The following is a 20,289-nucleotide window of genomic DNA, read 5'->3' as shown; positions in this document are numbered from 1 at the left end:
GTCACAACACAGTACTATTGCTTTAACATTGCTTTAATGGATTATACAGATGAGTAGTGACTTTTCAGAGATGTAGACATTTACTGGAAAGTAGAGAACAGCATCTTTATTGGCAGGGGGATATACCAGGAAGAGAACAAGAATCCAAGATTGGTTCAAATGCTCAATTGCAGTTTGTCGGATACTTTATCCTGAAGAATATAGCCAAATGTTTGTCTATTGCTAAATCCTCCTGGAAATGCAGTGAAAGCGATGAATAACGGTGCAAATAAATGAATAAATTACTGTGCTATTTTAATGCAAGTTCAAGTAATAATGCAACAGTAAAGTCAACCTGAATGTGTAGATGATTATGCAAATGTAGACAATGATGAACACCTGTGGGTGTAGGTATTGAACTGTTAGTGTTGTCTCCATGCAGTCTATGGCCGTGGCTATAAATAAGACCACCAACCCCTCCTCTGGGGAGAGCATGTGAGAAAGGAGTGCTCCTACAGTCTCAGCTGCAGCTCATTCCCTCTGCATGTACCAACACACTCCACAGGGTCTTGTGTCACCAGTTGTTACCCTCTGGACTCCACAAATTCCCAGCCCTCGTCAGTGTTCAACAGTGTGAATGCAGAAAGGAGAAGAGAATGAGTGAGCTTGAAACATACAGTACAACTTGTCTGCCCTGACATTCAAACATTTGGTCACCGTCTTAACACATGGTCATTGCAGTTGGGCCTGTTTCAGTTTCTAAAACTCATCCTTTAAAAAGCAAACTGAGTATTTAATTGTTAAATCAGGAACAGTTCTAATCCATCATTGGTTGTCAGGTTATAAAAATGTCTAGTTCATTATTGCAACATTTATTATTAGTTAAAACGCTCTATAAAGTGTTAGTGAATAATTTAATTGTCATTATTTAAAATTTAGCATTCACAAACTGGTGCTTTATTAGAAAATGAAAGCTCGTTAGCACTTAAGCTACTCCTGACAAGGGCTGTGATACATTGTCAGGAGTGATACATAATACGTACTCTATATTAGAGTTTGTTGGTTTATTGGACATTGTATCTTCCAACATCCTCTGAAGTTAACTTGTGTGGCCCTTCATACTAAGGGTTGGTGGGGGGGGGCGACTTCAGATAAAGTCTTTGTATAAATGGACTTCTGCGAGTCATAGCAGTTCATTGTTGTTTCTTCTATTTCCGACTGTGCGGAAAAAATTAAGAGCTTCTCAGTTTATAACAGGAGCTCAGGGACAGCAAGCCAACTCATCCATAGCTGTGCTCACAAACCACCCCCCTCCCTCCCTGCGCTTCCAACGGTCCAACTGACGACGCTGGATGGAGGTAGCGAGGGGATCGCCTCCGAAGGAGAGAGGGAAAAACTTTTTCCCCTTTGTTTTCTTTAAGTACCGTTTACTTCAGCAGAGGGAAAGGAAGAGGGGAGGTGTGTGTGTGAGGGAGGATCGTTAAGATTTTCCAGAGAGAGATGTGGAAGGTTTTTTTTGGTGTGGAGTCACAAACGGGAACTTCAACGGTTAATTTAGTTAGAAAGTTCTGTGACTCGGGCATCAGCGGAGAATGGAAACTAGCTAACCCTACTCACATCTGTGGTCAGAGCTAGCTTGTTTCACGTTTCTAAATATTTGCGTGAGTCAGGGGTAGGGGAAAAACGATGCTGTTGTCGTCTGTTTTGTTCAGCCTGTGAGTTAGAAAAGAGCCCAGGGAAAAGTTGGGAGAAAACCGGTTTTCCCTGGTACCCTACCACCGCTTTTGTGTTTGTGAATGGTGGGGTGTTTTTCCTGTTTGACAGGGCCGATTGGCAAGGAGAAGTAACGTTACAACTGCCGAAAAAACGGGCTTATTGGTAAGTTTTTAAAATCACTTTTACTGCAGCTTAAATTATTTCTTGTTTTGCAGATGTCTGAGTCACTCCGCCAGGCTTCACTTCATTTTAACCCCCAAAGTTTAGATGTCAGTTTGTTCTCTACAAGGAGAAATTTGAATTCGGTTAACTCCAATCTGTCACTGGAAACAATAGCCGCGTACTTCATTACCGATAATGACTGATTATAGATGAGCTGATTCTGGCTGATCATGGCCAAACTCTGCAGCTGGAAATGTTTGTAATAACACGTAGCAAGCCAGACTGCTTCCATGGCTGCTCCCCTTTCAAAGTATTTTACACTTGAGGCACATAATGCAACTTATCCTTCAGCCTTTAAGGACAAAGACATAATGATCCAGGATAATAAAAGCTGTCTTTGTGTGCACTGAACCAAACATTTAGAGAAAAATCTTCCAATTTTGTGCCTTAATCGGTGCTGGCTAACAAGTCCAGATACGCAGAAGTTGTGTTAATGAGAGATGAGAATCCTATAACAAAAATATAAAATCAGGACAGATTTGTTTGATTAAAATCCAGTACAGGTTGTTTGATAAATCTGATCAAACAGAACTCATAACCTATCCATATTGACTGTGGAGAAGTTTAACTATATGGAAACATCCTTCATCTTGTAGGGCAAACATTTCATGACTCTTTATGGCCTGTGTAGCGTGCCAAAAGCCCTGGCCCTGCGGTTCTGCTGTGTGATCCAGGGTAGGAGTGTCTCTTGGGTTTTTGGGCTGTGATGACAGTCTATGGGTCCTGTCTTTACTGCAGAGTGTAGTCTGTAGTTACACCCCCACAGCGAGCCCCCTCCATCTACATGACCTACTCTGTCAGCCTGCACCAGATGGTTTTGCCCCTTTGAAACAGCAGAGAGGAAGCCCTTCCCTGCTTTGGGGAAAAAGAGAAGGGTTGATGAAAGTTAGACTGCACATGTTTTTTTGCATGGTACCTTTTAATTAGCATAGATGCAGGGCTCTCATTTTTGTCTGGTCTTTGTTAGAAAATTATGCTAACACCATGACTTCTCTTCATCGATTAAACGCACGTCATTACATTTAATAATTTAACAGACATATTAAATAAAACTAAACTTCAGTGAAGATACTGGAAGCATCTTCATTAAAGTTTAACTTCACTAAAGCTAAACTTTAGTGAAGATACTGGCAGCAGCCTTCACTAGAGAGTTGTGTTGGAAGACAGAGTCCACAGTAAGAAAGAGCAGCTGACCAGCACAGCAAAGTAGGAATTCTCGTTTTATGAGGACAAGCTTTAATTTGAAGTTTGGATAATTACTGTGTTTGAATCTGCTTTCTTCTTTAAACAGAAGCAGTCTTTTTTCCCCCTTAAGCCAGCAGGGCCATAGGCTATAAGGTTTATTCATCTAATTAAATTCTGATTAAGGTATGGGCAGGATGGCCATCTCTACAGTATACATACATTTCCAAACTTATGTGAGATGGTGGCATTGGATAACTTTGTATTTTGCACTATAAAGTAAAAGTAAAATAATTATTTTGTTTTGTTTTTTAATTTACATTGTAAAAGAAAACTCTTTAGCTTAAGCTGTCCCAAGAAATTTAGGTTATTCCTAGTTTTGCTTTCAGCTGTTTTATGTCTGTGATGAACTTCATTGCTGCCTGTGGTTAGTTTAAACCATAATTTAGTTATTTGTTCAGCAGTATTATACCGTATATTTTCTTCAATAAGAACCAATGATAGAATCATGTATACTCAGCTTCTTCATTATTGTTAAATGTCATATCCGGATGTGATTTAAGCTCAAAGCTGTCACAAAGGCAAATTCCTTTTCACAGTGACACCTTGAGTAATGATTATTCAGGTGAGTGTACCTCAGAAGTCGTCAGAGTTGTTACGTTAACGCTCCAGCTCTGTCAGACCACATGCTCAGGCCACCTGCGTCTGTACATATGCGCCGCACATGGTCAAAAAAATCTGTTCACTGAGGACTGACTCTTAACTTGTCAATTTGAATAGATCTGAGGAAGAGCTGGAATGTACAATCTGTTCAAGATCCGTGTCTGTTTTCAATCTAATACTGAAACTGTTGTGCTCTTTGACTTTCTCTTCTTACAGCAAAATTCATTGTGTGTATTCCTATAAAACACCTCAATGAAATGCTTTATAAGGGATCAAACACTCAGAGAACAATTTAAATGGTGCCAGATGTAATGTTTTATGTATATTGTTTTTGAGTTCATTTTTAAAATACAGGACCATTAATGTAGTTGCTTTCATTATCAAGCGCACTTAATCCTGATTTTAATTCTGAAGTCACTAATTAAAAAATCCCAACTGCAAGACGAACTGACATGGCTGAGGTGCAACCTGACTTTGTGTTAGACTCTGAGATGGAAGGATCTCGAAACACTTGGGTACGAAAAACGGTGTCCCATTGTCACATGGAAACCACATAAAAAACTGATACCAGTCATTTCAAAACATCCATCCATAGGCTACTTATAGCACTTTAAACATTGGTTATAGTTATGACATGCGAGCAGTGTTGAGTTGGCTTGGAAAATGAAGGACATGTGATATTTTAGGCTCGTGAGATCGCTGTAGGAGGTACAATTATTGTCTACTGGAATTTGACAAAGAGGGTTAAATGTCTCCTCTAAATGATAGAGCTGCTGTGGAAGTGCTGCAAACATACTGTATATAGGCACCGCACTGAGGTCTGAACCACTACTGTGTCCTGACACAGTGATCACAATTCAATCAGGCCTATGTTTTATATTTGATTTTGCTTTAGTTGTCTGCCAAAGCAAACTATTTCTTGTACACCAATTTGACAAGAGCTCAACAAAGTTTCAGTAAGCTGTAATAATATCATCACACCCCAGTGAAATTTCTTCAGCTCAAGGTTTAAACACCCCGGGAACTTGGGTAGTGTCATTCTCAAAGATATGTCTGCATCATGGGTGGTTACATTTAGGTTTTCTACTCCAACCTAAAATTCTTCAGCAGTGTGTATTATCTTGTGCCATACTGTCATGCTCATGACATACCATATGGGCATCAGATGCTGCTTTCCACCACAAACCGTAGTAGAACATTGTGGAACTCCTTACTACACATACTGTATGCAATAACCCCTGCTGCTGCATCACAGCTGTAATTTACTTCAGCATAGAGAGTCATTAGTCCTTACCATGGTTTTACCATCTTAATGACCATGTGTATTTCTAATGTACAGTATACCTGCACACCACTGACATGTGATTCTCGTTGTGTTTCTGATTTTTTTTTTCCTGCCTCCCTTAAGTAGCTCTCTACAGTCTTAAGTTGAAAGGCCTCTATTGTTCAGACTAAAGTCAGGCAGGTATGAGATTGAGAGATTATGAGGAAAAAACTTGTACTCTAATAATACGATATTGCCACAAGTGATCATTATTGGGTCCATGATCAGAGGGAAAATGATTTGGCACTGTGACTTATAAACTATATTTATAATTTCTGAAATGATCTTTATTCAGAAATAGGAGACTTCAGTTAAAGTCTTTTAACCTCCAGTTATAATGAGATTGACATATGGTCATTTGAACAGGTGCCCATTGTCTGTATACAAAAGCTATTGAGTATGACCAAATATTGCAGAATGTCAGAAGTGTCAGAAAACTCTGAGTAGTGAGCAAAATCGAGGAACTCTGGTTGTGCTGCATGCAAAATGAAGTTGTTTGGGTGAACTGAGTTAGTTTTGGGAGAAAAACAGTTTTTCAAGTGAAGCATCTTTTTTCTTCAGGTTCCTTAGTACAAGAAAGATCCATTGCACATATTGCATATTTTTTTTGTCATATATCTTGTCAGAGAGTTGCATTAAAACCATGTTTTGGGTAAAGTCTGATTGAGATGGCTTTGGGTGAAGCAGCTGATGACCATGTGATGCCCTGAGAAGAAAACTTCAAAAGAGAAGACATAAATATGAATATGAGATCTGCACAGGACAAAATACACCAGTAATATAAGTTGTAAGCTGTTTTGAATGCATCCATAATGCAATGAGGACTCTTCACTGCACTCACTCAAGTCACATGCAAAAGTTTTCCGAGACACGTGTCTTTATGAGTATTGTCGATGCAGTAGTATCCAAAGGGTCACACACTTTGTGGTTATCTTTGTAGTGTGGAGATGTGGAGAACACAGCAGAGCTTTTGAAACACAGTCAATTAACCAATGCCACACACTCTGGTAAGACTCTGAAGCTGAGGGCTCCTGCAGCAAAAAGAAAATGAGAGGAATGTGGCTGGTGGAGAGTTGTGTGGCACTGACAGGTTGATTTTTCAATATAAAGACTGAATAAATGTGTAAAGCTTTTGCACATTTTTGTTCGCTGCACCATTGTGGTTTGGATATGGCTACATGGAGCTCATACCCAGAATTTATGGATAGAAATGACAAAACTGCTGAGCATTCAAAGCCTGGAAAGAAAAACTCACATGGTACTTTGTTCATTATGCAAGTTGTTACTACATTTGGTGACACAATAGCAAGTGTTATGAAGATTAGCCTGTGAGCCAGACAGATTACACCATTATTTTCACTGCAAGGGTGCCATTCCTGCTATTTCCTCAGAACGGCCAAATTGCTCATGCCCAGTCGTTTCTATTGACAGTTCTAACGTTCTTACTTACGCAGAGTCTGGTAGCTATCTCGTGCTTCCCAGCCCCAGATTCTCACTTGAAATCAAGGAAATGGTGTTGTTGAGGTAAAGTGATGTTTTATTGTTGATGAGCCAGCTTTTTGTGCCTGTCTCTGCTCTGTGTCACAAACACAAGGGTCAGTTCCTGCTGAAGTCTGATCTTCCACTTCCTCATCTGGTCCTGAGCTTCCTGCTGTGAAGGCACAGGAAGCTCAGCAATGGGCCATATGATATGCTGTAATCTAAGGTGAAACCAGATGGTATTGTGATGATGAGGATAAATTTATTCATGTTTATCCAGTGTTATGCTAAGCACAATTTGGCATCTGTTTTAATAGCTCTCACTGTGACAGCATATTTCCCAGCCTTTTGTCTGGATTCGATCAGTCTTTTCAGCTTGTTGGGGTGTTCAGCTGAAAGAGGCGTGACTTATGGCTGCAACTGCACAGCGCAGAATCAGATACATCTTGCATTCTTGCAAGTGAAATTGTCAGAGAGCCAAGTCGTAACACTGCAGGTTTTCAGCTTCTCAGCTGGCCCTGGTCATCAAGTCGGAGGAGCACTTGCAGCACCCTTGGCGGGGATCACGCACACACACACACACACCCCTTCATTAAATACACCCAAATTAGCTATGTGGGGAACTTGAAGTTGGCCCTGCCTGTTCCTCAGCAGCTGAGCACTCAAATCTGCGTACTCAGCCTCCTGCAGTATTTGTTCAGGGGGAGTATACTCAGGGGCAGGTTTCTGTTGCAAAGGCAAGCTAATGTTCCAGTAGCTCATCTGCAGCTGATGCTTATTGTGTGTTAATGCACAGATTCCACCTACTGCCTCTTAAGTAAATGTAAGTCATATTTCTGGAGGCCTTTATGTGTTTTTGCTTTTTTATGGCTGTTCAAGTACAAATAAATTGGTTTGATACTTTTCAAGCCTTCGATGGTGAAGCTAGTCCATGCTGGAAATGAAATAGTCAACTTCTTAGCTTCAGTCAGTCAGTTGGTCAGTTCACCACTCAACAACTATCAGATGTGATTTGTATTGATTTAGTTGTCAGGCGATTTTAGCTTGTAGAAATCTCAGCTAGGAAGCATGGGGAGGTTTTGGGGCCTCCGGACAACTCGGTCATTAAGACAGATAGTTCTGTTTCTGGTTAGGCGCCCCTCCCTCCATCACTCACCAGCCCTCAGAAGGAGAATACTTGGCACCCATGTTAAAGCAAACACTTGGGATCTACCAGTTTCCTTGGCGCTTTCAGCCATTTATACGCTGTCTCCCTTTTTGTCCGCATGGTTTCCTCTGAGTGCCACTAGAGGTCACAGCATGGGCCTCAGGGTCTTTGTTTTGCCCCATAATGGCTCTATTCTCCCAAAGCGGCTAGGACTTCCAAGCCTGCTAGACATAGGACACCATTGTGACTCTCAGAGGAGTAACATGAGGCTGACGCACAGAAATGTGGGAGTGTACATGGGCGTGCTTGTAGGATTTAGTGAATAATCTTTTTAAAATGGTATTGAAATAATAACTCACGCTCACGCTCATAGTGATAGTAGCTGGTAAACCAAAAAAAGTTGTTTGAATGTAAAGTTTAACATTAACCAAATGTGATATGTGAGAGAGAGAAGGACACTGGACTTAATTATTTTCTATTGGCGATGATGACTTCTCATGCCTTGTAACTAAATTCGATAAGCTTACCACAAAGCGCTCATTCAAAGTCTTGGGCCACTACAAGCCAAAGAGGAAGTTGTCAGTGTCCAATTGCAGTAATTATTAAGAATAAACTAGTGTGTTAGGTGATGTGTCACTATGTTATCTACCCACAAAATGTAGTACAAAGCTGTATTCAAATTTCATGTGTATGTTTAGTACAAGAGGCATCAAATCTCTTTTTTTGAGACAGCAGAAGAACTAGATGATTTTTTTTTTTTTTACTTAATTGCTGTAGGTTAATTAATTATCTTTGAACACTCAGTAACAAACACAGCATCTGTTGTTCCTACGAAAGTCCATGAAGTCCATTGTGTAGTAGAAGATGAGGTTATTAACTGTCATTAAAGTTTCACATTTCTCACAAGAAAAAAAAAAAAAAGAACTGCAAACGGCCAAAGGTCATGTAGAAGGTAAATAGGGGAAAGGCCTCAGAGCAGAGTCAGTCACAGCAAGCTCCACAAGTTACAGGAACAGGTGTTTCATATCCAAACCAACCAGGTGGCTTTATGCTACATTCATTTTAAACAAATGCAGACAGGGGTACAAGGCTCTGAGTCAAACCAGTGGCAATCAACAACATCAAGTTGAACTTAGTCGGAAGTTTTTTGGTTAACCTTTTAACAGTTCCTTGTTGTAAAAAATCTCCTCTTCTTCTCATATGGCTGAGTCAACACCAACATGCAGAGGCAGATCAAAGTTACAAGACCAAACAGTGAAACAAAAGGCATAACAATGATTTTCCTGTCTCTGTTAATCCATTTTCCAACCTCTTATCCTGTCCTGGGGTCACATGTAGCTTGAGACTTTGCTTATTGGTCAAGGGAAGCCAGTCTGTCACAAAGACAAACACACTGACACTCATATTTGCATCAGTCAGACGTATTAGGTGTCTTAATATGTAGACCATTATAGATAGAGAGAGGATTATGAACTAAAACAGAAAATCCCAGACAACTTTAAGTTTGTTGTACTGAGAATCATAAACCGAGTCACCGCAGTTTGTAATATTTTTATTGGATTTTTGTTTTATGCAACTGTCATACAGATTTTCTCTTTGTCATCTATTTCTTATCTTCATAATGTAACACCAAACCATGGTCTCCAGACTTTAACTGGCCACGTACACGTACTGGATACATTTCTCTTAAATTCTCTCACAAAAAGAAATGAGAGCAGTTGTCACTGATGGAAAGCAGAAGGGAGACATAAGTACTGGAAGTGCAAGTGACTAAAGAAGAAAAGAAAACTTTCCAGTGGACTTTCATTTTTTCCATGTAAAGTCATTCATAGGCAGGACATACAAATTACATAGTCTTGTGTCTGAGGAAAAAGGTGAAACAAATGAGGCCTTTCCATGAGAAAACAGATAGAAGTTTGGGAATATTCCAGGTAAAGAAGGAGAGGCGTAGGATAGTCAGTGCAGACAGAGAAAGATCTGGCAAGGAGCAAACAATAAAGGCAGGGCCGAGTGTTCCTGACTGTTTGTCTAAAGTAGAAAACGTGAGTTAGCTGTAATCGGATCTCAGCTGTGGTGAGATCATACAGGAGGCCTGCCAGCAGCCTCAGATTGAGCAGTCCACCCATAAGCCTTTAGCCCCGCTGCAGCGCTCTGTGGCTCTCAACAGGCCTGCCAGCTTAAATATCATATATAATTTTGAGTAGAGTACTAGTGCACTTCCTAGAAATTACAGAGTATGTTGAAGTGAAATGTAAAGTACCCTACTAATACTACAACAACCCTTTTTTGGACCAGTGGCCCCTGTCCACTATCCAGCGCCCTTACCTCCCTCATCAAATAAAATATAGGAAAATTAGCTTCCCTGAATATTAATTATTAATTGATTAGAATTCTGTATTATATCATTAAAAAAAGCAAAACTGAATGCCAAATAACAGGTCAAATTTGGACATTAGAAGTAGTTCCAGCGAAACTGTCTGTTCCCAATTCTAAATTAATTCATTGGCAGCAGATACCTCAACATTCAAAAAAAATTTAAAAAAAATCAGTTCTGAGTGTAATCTTTCAGTGCTTCATCCTCACTACAAGATGGCAGCTGTAACAGAAATAGCCTACACTGCCTCCTGAACCACCTGGTAATAAAAAACCTTTTGAAATTTTGCGTGCAAATTCTGAGTGCAAAACACATTGAAATATGAGTTAATATTCCACCTAATTAAACTAACTAGGCTAGCTAGTTAGTTTACTGCTCAGTTGAGGAGGAAACCATGACTTTACATCCCGCACTTATGAACACGAGCCTTGAGCAGTTTGTCTTTCCTTCTGTGCAGTGATGCGGTAGAAGCAAAATAAAGAGTTGAAAAGTTTCATTAAGTTTGTGACAGCTGCACACTGACAGAGCAGTGAGGAAGAAGTTACAGTTGACCTTTAGATTTCACACATCGCGTTTACCCCAGGAGTGCTTGAGTGTTCTGTGCTGATCAGGGTACTTTTAGTATGTTTTTTTTTGTTTTTTTTAAACAAATTTTGTTGTTTTTTTTCTGAAATTCGTGAACATTTTCTCTCCCCTTCCTGTCACCAGATCTGCTCAGATGGACCTAAGATAACACCACCAGATATCCTACCCTCGTCTCGAACTTCAGCCTCCCACAATCTCCCAGAATGGCAGATCCCACTGGGCTGAGCTCTGAAGGAGCAGGGGCAGGCGTGGTTGACGTCGACACCTGCAGTTTGGAGATAGAAAGGAAGTATGACATCATCCCTGCCGTCATCTGCTCCATGTGTTGCCTGTTTGGCATCATCTACTGCTTCTTTGGTGAGGATCCCTGCTGGCTCACAGACCTTGACATCAAGCAAGCTTTTGGGATGACATAACACATGATCAAAATGTGACTTGTAACCATAAACTTTCCTCCATACTGAAGCCTTTTAATATATCAAATCAAACAGCCACATTCTAGAGGGAATCTGTTTGTTGTTAAAGATTTGACATTGTAGCTCTCTCTTCTTCTAGGTTACCGCTGTTTCAAGGCTGTCATGTTTCTGTCTGGTCTGATGTTTGGCTCTGTCATCATCTTCTTGCTGTGCCACAAGGAGCATGTGCTGGACACTCAGCTGAGCGTGGAGGCCAGTGCGGGTATCGGTCTCGGTATCGGCCTGCTGTGCGGTCTGGTCACTATGCTGGTGCGAAGCGTCGGGCTCTTCATGACCGGCCTGCTACTGGGCCTCCTCCTGGCCCTCGCGGCCCTGCTGGTCACTCACCAATTCTACACTCCAACCACAGTCTGGGTCCCACTGGGTGCACTTTTGGGAACAGGCATGCTGTTCGCCGTGTTGACACTGCAGTGGCAGAAGCTCTTCACCATGCTGTCCACGGCTGTGTTTGGGGCAGCTATCATGACGGTGTGTGCTGATTATTTTGTGGAGATGCTGGTTTTGGCCACACATGTGTATGAATGCTTGCGCCTCACTCCTGGGCCACCTCTCTGCTGGTACAGCTGGGTCATTCTGGGCATCTGGCCTGCTCTCAGCCTCATAGGAGTACTGGTCCAGTGGAAACTGACGGATGACAGCTTCTCACACACCGAGGGTAAGAAGGAAACATTAAGATGCATTGAAAGTGATTGGCACCACAATCTTTGCAACTGTTTTCAACTTGATAAAAGTGTAAAAAGGAAGTGTAACATCCTAGTAAATGCTCAAATAATAAAAGGCTAAAAATATCATATTGTAAATATAAGTTTTTAATTTTAAGACACTGGGACTCTCTTAAATTCAAGATTTTGATAATGGTAATGGTAATTTTTTCTTAAACTGACAATAGATATGCTTTTGGTTTAACATGTCATTATGAAGTAAATATTGATTGCCAATGTAATAAATAATTTCTGACATCATCAACTGAGCCAAACTTGAAAGGTCAAGATTTCCATTATCGCAGACTGTCCTGTGACAGTCAGCTTCTTCTTGGCTTTACCAACTGAGCAGAGTTCCATGATCTCACTATCACATCAAACTGCTTGATGACAAAATGAATTAAGATTGCAATCTTGTATGCTTCTGGCTATGATGAAATGCAATTTGCCATAATCTGCCCAAACCTGTTTCAGGTGGGATTAGCCCAGACATGCTTTATTGATTTGGTCTATTACTAGTTGACATTGTCTGAAATTAGTAGTGAAAGACTTGAAATAAAATTAATATCTGTGTATTGAGCTAAGGATGCAACAAAACCAGGCCACTATAAGCTGTAATGTGCAAATTTCCTGAATCTGTATCACAAAGATAGAAAACCTTGAAGTCAACATAGTGTAAATATCTACCCATGAAATAAAACCACTGTAATATTACAAACAATGACAAGTATGAAAAGTTAGCTACAGTAGTTAAAAAAATGATTGAGTGATATTTTTAATGTTCAGATTACAAATTATTTGCTTTTATTAATGGGATTACTGTAAAACATTCTGCATCAACTATTTACATGAGTACATGTTGCAAATTATCTTTTGGGATTCTGGGATGTTCGATACAAATTTCAACCCAATCCAACTAAAAATCTGCAATTGTTGAGGCTTAGAATACGCATACAAGCAATCACAAAACTTATGACATTAAATTTCTGGATGATTTGTCATGGAACTGACTCAGTTCTGATTTTACAAATATACTTCATCTCTACTATATTTCATTTTTTGTCTAGAATGATGGTTGTGTAATGATAAAGTGATATTAAAACCCCCCCTTTTGACCCCCCTTTGTCCTCATAGTCGTCATCAGTCGGAGGCAGAAGAGAGTCCAGCTGATGCGGATTCGAGAGAAGGAAGCCAAGAAGCGACAGCAGGCAGGTGGGCAGGAAGGCACATACCGCCGTAAACCCACCCCAGTGAAACGTTACGCCGGGGACCTACTGGCACCGGTCAGTGCACCCAGAATGGCGTGTGCTGTAGATACTGATGCCTTAAAATCCTCTTCACATTGACCCCACCATTTTTTTGTACCTAAAGCATTTCTCCATTTGTTGTTCTTTTCAGAGCTACCTGCAAAGTCTGCGGGACAGACAGATGGGAACTGGCACTTCCCTTAGCAGCTTGGGCACTGCCAATCACACCATGATCGACTTGGATTATGACACCGGATCCACCGCACCCCTCACAGCTACCACCCCAGTTGTCAGGGTCTGAGCAACAAAGAGATGAGGAAGGGACTGCTTAGTGCTCTCTGGTTCTCCAGCTCTGTCTTCCTAATGTAGAGTAGAACCAATAAACTGCTCCCCTCAGCTGTGGGTTTAGCCTGCCCTTGATTTGGAACGAGGCTGGATTACTTTCTATTGGTGTGCCAGCCCTGGGTGTTCAGTGAAAGAGAATGCTGCTTTTTGGGGAGAAATAAGAGGTATCACGTTGTAACCTCTGCAACCACTGTATTTCTCAGAGCAACACTTAAAATCTGATACTAACCAAGTAAGGTCCTTCATTTCCTCTCATTGTGTATTAAATACATAAACAACATGTACGAGCCTTAAGAAAACTGATATATTTCTGTTTTGCTAGTGAACATGACAAAGCAATCTGTTTGACATTACATGTACTGTACTTAAGTTAGTCATTGCCATGAAGTGTTGTGTTTTTATCTGTCTTACTGTTTTAACTGTGTGATTGTAGGATTTATGAAAGTTTATTATTATAATGATTTTCGTTTTGTGTATTTTTTTAGATGGTGTGTGGAGAGAGTAAGATGTGACTTGTAGGTGGATACAGCGAGTATTACAAAGTGAAGCAAAAACTAAAAGATGCAAATAAAGTACAGTTTGTTTTAAAAGCTCTTTGCATGAGCCTGAAGCAGGATCTTTTACAGCAGCACTCTTTAATTCTGTGACCTTTTTAATGTTTTTAATGTAGCTCATTAATTTATATAAAGCCTGTGTACATGGTAATGTTTCATAAAAAAAAGACAAAAAACAAAGCATGTCTGTTGTTAATTTGTAGATTTTTAAGTGATTAGCAGTCTTTAGTTGAGGGGACAATGTACTTGTTTCCTGAATTTGTACATACTTGTTTATAGAAATGTCAATGATACATAAATGTGTTTGATACAAAAACGGTTTTTAGGTTTTGCTTATTGGTTGAGTTGGATAAATTGCACTGTTTGTCTCTTGGCTCTTGACACTGACCGCATTACTCACCAGATTTTTCACAGACAAGAAGGAGGTCATGCAACTGGTGGGGTTGCCATGGTGCCTCCAAAGTTGTTTTTTTGCCGGCAACACAATACAGGGCAGAGTGGCCTTTCATCATAGCAAACATCACATATTTTTGTATACTTTTTCTAGGAATGTTGAGCCTCTTTTATGGTGACAGGTAATTTAAAACAGAAAGATGTTTTCTTTGCTGACATTCTGTCTTGTTAAATTGTAAAAGATGTTATAGTTTAACTTAAAAGCATTAGGACAGGATCCGTGTCACATGGTTCCTCACAGACCAGATTTGATTCATGGGATAACTGAAGTGTTAGTAACATTTAAGGGCGCTGAACACACTTGAAAAGTAAACGAATGTTGAAACAAAAAGTGCACTCCCATCATCATATTACATCTTACTGAAACTATTAAGACATTTAATCCAACACATATGTTTGAGAGAAAAACAGAAGGCCTCCCTTGATTTCTTCCTGAGATCATACAAAAGCTTACATAATTCTCATAGTCACAAAGTGTACTCAAAAACTCAGCCTCATTATCGTCAGCGTGCCGTGGAGAGCAGGAGTAGCTTAATTAAAATCCAGTGAAATAAAATCTATTCCTGCACTATTTTTTTTTAACATGATAGATGACAATATGCAATCAGTCTCTGCTGTTGTGGTTGCCTGGTTGTCAGCGCCCCTGGAGTGGAACCAGAACCCCATACTGAAGACCCCTTGGTGCCTGCTGCCCCCTGATGGTCAATTTTTAGCATGGCAATGAGAAATCATACTTAATTAAGCTAAAAATACTCCAGTGGGCATCAAAACAACATTAAATAAAGAAATGAAAAATAACCAGCAGTCTATATATAGGTATTAGTGTCCTTTGAATAATGTAATGTTAACTTTTTCCACCTTTTCCTCTTTCTCCTCTTTTAACTTCTCTTTTAACCATCTTTGGCTTGAATTTCCCTTGGGATCAATAAAGAATCTATCTATCTATCTATCTATCTATCTATCTATCTATTTAACTCATGGAAACTCAACTGGTCCTCACTTTATCTGACAGGGTTGGCCAGGCAGCAGGACCAGAAAGTGCTGCCTTGTTACAGACTGTGCTCTAACCATACATGATGTTTAGGTGGATAAGTTTCCATCAGTAGCTACAGTAGTGGGTGAACATGGGGTGAGTGGTATAATTGGTGTGCCTGCAGGCAAAAACAGAAATGCATAAGTGTGCAACTGTAATTTGCAATAATAATAATATCACAGTAATCAAACCAGTTTGAAACTCACCTGCTGCAGGCAATGATGAAGAACCAGAACATGAAGGGTCCATAAGCTGAGTTTGGACTCGGAGTTTGACTGTCACTTTCTCAAACCCCTGTGGGGCAAAGTAACTAAGTACATCCATTCAAGGGTTGTACATAAATAAGATTTTGATTTGCTTGTACTTCACTTTAGCTATTCAGTTTACTGTTACTTTATACATTTTACTCCTCTACAATTCAGAAGCAAATATTGTACTACACTACATTTATCACTTAACTTCAGTCACTAGTTACTCTGCAGGTTTTGTTTGGTAATGCAAAATACAATCAACAAATAAATAATGATATAGTATTATAGATCAAAATAAAACTTTACTGATCCCAGAAGACTATAAAGTAGTTAAACCACCTTTACCATCTTTAACATTAAAAGGTTATTAACACATCAATGCATCAGTAATTGTAGTTAATTAATATAATGTGTATAATAGCAAAACGTGAATTTCCCCACTGCAGGACTAATAAAGGATTTTCTTATCTTAATGTGTACATTAGTCTGAAATATGGTATTCTGCATAATTATATACTTAATTTTTTGCATGACTTTTCCGTGTAACAGGGCATTTCTACACTGTAGTATTACTTTTACTTAAGTACAAGATCTGAGTACTACTTCTGCCTCACCCTAACCAAATACTTTTTATGTCTTAGCCTAACCATATCTACTATGTACAATCAGATGCAGAGAAGGGTGGATCTTTCCCAGATAAGCAGTAGGATTTATATATATATTATATTTATGGAGCCACAGATATATAGAGAAGACATTCCCATTCATATCTATGGATGGAGCAGGGGTCCTGCCACAGGAATGAGCTGCTTGTGTTTATGCCCGATGATAATGCGCGGATCGCAGTTATATCCGCGGTTAATACGCGGATCGGGCGGGCCGGGTCACAAAAATGAATGTCCTGATTGGTATCCGATGGCTTGTGGGACTGAAAACGTGACGGTCTTCTAAGATTCCTTTTTTCGTCAGGCACGGATTAGCAGGCCAGACTCTTACTGACTGCACCAACTGCAGGGTCCATTTGTCTTAGCAGTACGCAATGGAGGCAAAAAAGATCCGAGAGAAAATTAAAAGAGGGGAATTAAAAACAAAGAAAAAGGAGGGGTTGAAAAGTTCCGTGTGGCTGCGATTTAGTGAAGTAGTTTACCACGACGAGTCAAGCGCTGGCTACGTCATATGCAACGGCTGCGAGGCGCTTTATGTGTATGATAGCCACAAAACTGGTACCTCAAACATGGTACATCATGCATGTGCCAAGTCCAGAGGCCAGTCAAGTCCGACAAGCACCCTGACATCCTTCGTCCGACGAGACAGCAAAACAGCAACCTTACCGCTGGACGTGAAGTCTAAGTTCGTGGATGACTGTGTGGACATGTGTTGTTTGGATATGCGCCCTTTCGATACTGTCACCGGCAAAGGATTCGTCCAAGTGGCCCAGACACTAATAAACATTGGAGCTAAGTACGGTGCTGTTGATGCTGAGGCCATCATACCCCATCGTCAAACTGTGTGTGACAGGGCAAAGAAACAGGCTTCTGCATATAAGGAGAAACTATTTAAAGTCATCCAGAAAGCGGTGGACGACGGCGGAATCGCTGTCACCCCGGATATGTGGACAGACCAATTCACCAACAGGGCTTACACAGTCCTTACATGTCACTACGTAAGTGAGAAGTGGCGCCTGGAGAGCCGCGTACTGGCTACAGCGGAGTTTGACTGTCACTTCACAAACACCAGCGAAAATATCCACGACCAAATCACCAATGTGCTGATGAATTATGGTATATCGGCGGAAAAAGTCGTCTTCGTCGGTGATCATGTCTCTAATATAAAGGCTGCACTCCGGACCTACCACTGGGTCCCGTGCTCAGCGCGCACACTGAACGCGGTGTTGACAGACACGTTCACTGAGAAGGATGCACGTGAAGGCATCACTGACATCGACGACGTGGTGGAGATGCTGGACAACTGCAGAAACCTCGTATCATTCCTGAAGAGGACAGGGGCTGTTCGGGGTTTGTCGCACGTTGTGATTCAAGAATGTGAAGTTCGCTGGAGCAGCAAAGTCCAAATGCTGGAAACGATCGTAAGACAGTACGGTGACATCAGGAAGACGCTGCAGGACAGAGACCAGCTGCACCGGATGGACGGCATCTTTCAAGAGCAGCTGACGCACTTGATCGAATTCCTCACTCTCTTCAAACTGGCCATCAGCGAGATGGAAGCAGAGAAATACCCGACAGTCCACACGGTGCTGCTGTGGTTTCTCAAACTCAAGAAGCACTGCGAGCCCAAGTTTGGAGATCCGTCCTACATGGTCCTCCTCCGTGCTCGCGCATCCTACCTGCTTGAGGAGAAAATGCTCCTAACTCCTATTCACAAGGTCGCCACGTTTCTCTGTCCCAGATTTAAATCACTGAAAATGTTAAATCTGGAGGAGAGACAGGAGGTGATGAGCCAAGTGCGGGCACTTATAGATGAAGAGTCCAGCGTCAGTCCGGATGCAGGACTCACAGACGCATCATCAGGGGCAGGACAAGGTAAATGTAACCTAATGACTTCATTTTGGAAATTCAGCGTGAAGCGGTTTTATTTCCTACATACATACATACTATTGTGCAACGTTAAACTAAAACTAGACATGAGGACACACTAGTTAACTGAAATAACATAGAGAAAACTGTTTTATAAATTTTGATAATATGCTGAAAAAAAAACTAACTAACTAACTAAAACTAAGCATTTTTGCACAGTAAAGTCTAAACTGAAACAAGTAAACCCACTCTAGAAACTAGCTGATCGTAGACTGAACTTTAAACAACAGTTGGAAACAAAATAAAAACAAATGAAAGAGTCAAAATGATAATAACTGCCACTATGTATATCACCTGTGCAGCCTTGTATCTCTGTTTTTTGTTTCAGGTGACCGTGGCAGCAAACGAGCAAAAAAGAAGAAGGTGGACTTCACTGAATGGGAAGATGAGACTCCGAAATTTGTGGATGAGGTGGAGGAGTACTGCTCCACGAACTTCCAGCCTGAGGAGTCATCAGAGGAAAATTTGCTTTCTTTCTGGGAGAAACAAGACCGCTCATTCCCACGGCTGCAGCACCTAGCAAGGAGAATCTTGTGCATTCCTGCCACAAGTGCTGCAAGCGAACACTCACTCAGAGCAGCAGAGGCGGCGCGGAATCGCCTGAATCCTGGCACAGTTGACACTATTTTATTTTTGCACAATGCAAAGAAAAAGTCTATGTAGATTAAACCCTTGCATTATGTCTTTAGTCTGGCTTGGCACTTGAAATTTGTTGTGTTAATGAAGTTGCAGAGGCGTGAAGGGACTGAAGATGTCGGCCTGTGTTCGGGCTGTTGTTGGACATACCTGTTGCCATTTTCTTTTTTAACTTTTACTTCAGATGCACGTTCATTTATTTAAATGATTTGGCCGTACGTGTGGATTCGGAAGACGTCAAATCCAGTCCACACAGCTCTAATGCCTGAGCATGCAGGACTGGACTGGGTTCAGTTTGTGACAGCTGCACACACACAGAGCAGTGAGGAAGAAGTCACGGTTGACCTTAAGATTTCACACGTTTACCTCAGGGGTGCTTGAGTTTTCTGCCTTGATCAGGGTAAAGCTTTTTTTTTTTTTTTTACCTCACACACAAACTTTCATTTTTCTGAAATTCATCAGTCATCATTTTGCTTCTCTCTTCTTTTCACTTCCTGTCACCAGATCTGCTCAGATGGACTTAAGATAACGCCACCAGATATCCTACCCTCGTCTCGACCTTCAGCCTCCCACAAAGTCCTAGAATGGCAGATCCCACTGGGCTGAGCTCTGAAGGAGCAGGGGCAGGCGTGACGGACTCGACACCCGTACACACCATCAAAATGTGACTTGTAACCATAAACTTTCCTCCATACTGCAGCCTTTTAATATATCAAATCAAACAGCCACATTCTAGAGGGAATCTGTTTGTTGTTAAAGATTTGACATTGTAGCTCTCTCTTCTTCTAGGTTACCGCTGTTTCAAGGCTGTCATGTTTCTGTCTGGTCTGATGTTTGGCTCTGTCATCATCTTCTTGCTGTGCCACAAGGAGCATGTGCTGGACACTCAGCTGAGCGTGGAGGCCAGTGCGGGTAGCGGTCTCGGTATCGGCCTGCTGTGCGGTCTGGAAGCGGTCTTCATGACCACCTCTCTGCTGGTACAGCTGGGTCACTCTGGGCATCTGGCCCGCCCTCAGCCTCACAGTAACTGTCCAATGGAAACTGAACAGCCAATCAGAGACTTGGATTTACTTTACCCTCTTTCTTCATTCTTGTTCAAAACAAATCTACACATTTTCTCAGTGAAGTGTTATTCTGCCACATATTATGTGATTTAAATGTTTTAATATTTTAGTGAACTTCTCTATTTCTACACTGGCCATAAATATTTAAGAGTCTAAATAATTTGATCATAACTGTGGCAGGAAAAAAAACCTGGTGGGAGAAAACATACAAAAAGGAGAATAAAGTACCTCACTGACACATGCAATCATGCCACCAAATCTTTG

General features: G+C 40.9%; 1 protein-coding gene across 5 annotated transcripts; it reads left to right on the top strand.

Annotated features, from left to right (window-relative positions):
- Window positions 1-1,348: 1,348 nt before the first annotated feature.
- Window positions 1,349-14,310, top strand: LOC124056538 (transmembrane protein 198-like). Of its 5 annotated transcripts, none has more exons than XR_006842983.1 (6): window positions 1,349-1,857; window positions 10,795-11,028; window positions 11,227-11,802; window positions 12,983-13,060; window positions 13,247-13,672; window positions 13,926-14,310. XR_006842983.1 is itself a non-coding variant. In XM_046384083.1 (5 exons), the coding sequence occupies exons 2-5, from the start codon at window positions 10,875-10,877 to the stop codon at window positions 13,297-13,299; spliced, it is 861 nt and encodes a 286-aa protein (XP_046240039.1). In that variant the 5' UTR covers window positions 1,349-1,857; window positions 10,795-10,874; the 3' UTR covers window positions 13,300-14,310. The 5 variants fall into 5 exon arrangements, 2 of the variants coding, with proteins under 2 accessions (XP_046240039.1, XP_046240038.1); XR_006842982.1 differs by having other exon boundaries at window positions 1,351-1,857; window positions 12,983-13,131; window positions 13,247-13,471; window positions 13,515-14,310; XR_006842981.1 differs by having other exon boundaries at window positions 1,351-1,857; window positions 12,983-13,131.
- Window positions 14,311-20,289: the final 5,979 nt, after the last annotated feature.

Source organism: Scatophagus argus, chromosome 3 (assembly GCF_020382885.2).
Source record: "Scatophagus argus isolate fScaArg1 chromosome 3, fScaArg1.pri, whole genome shotgun sequence".
NCBI classification, from domain to species: Eukaryota; Metazoa; Chordata; class Actinopteri; family Scatophagidae; genus Scatophagus; species Scatophagus argus.
Note: the sequence above shows the minus strand (reverse complement) of the source record. Positions and strands in the feature narration are given on the sequence as shown.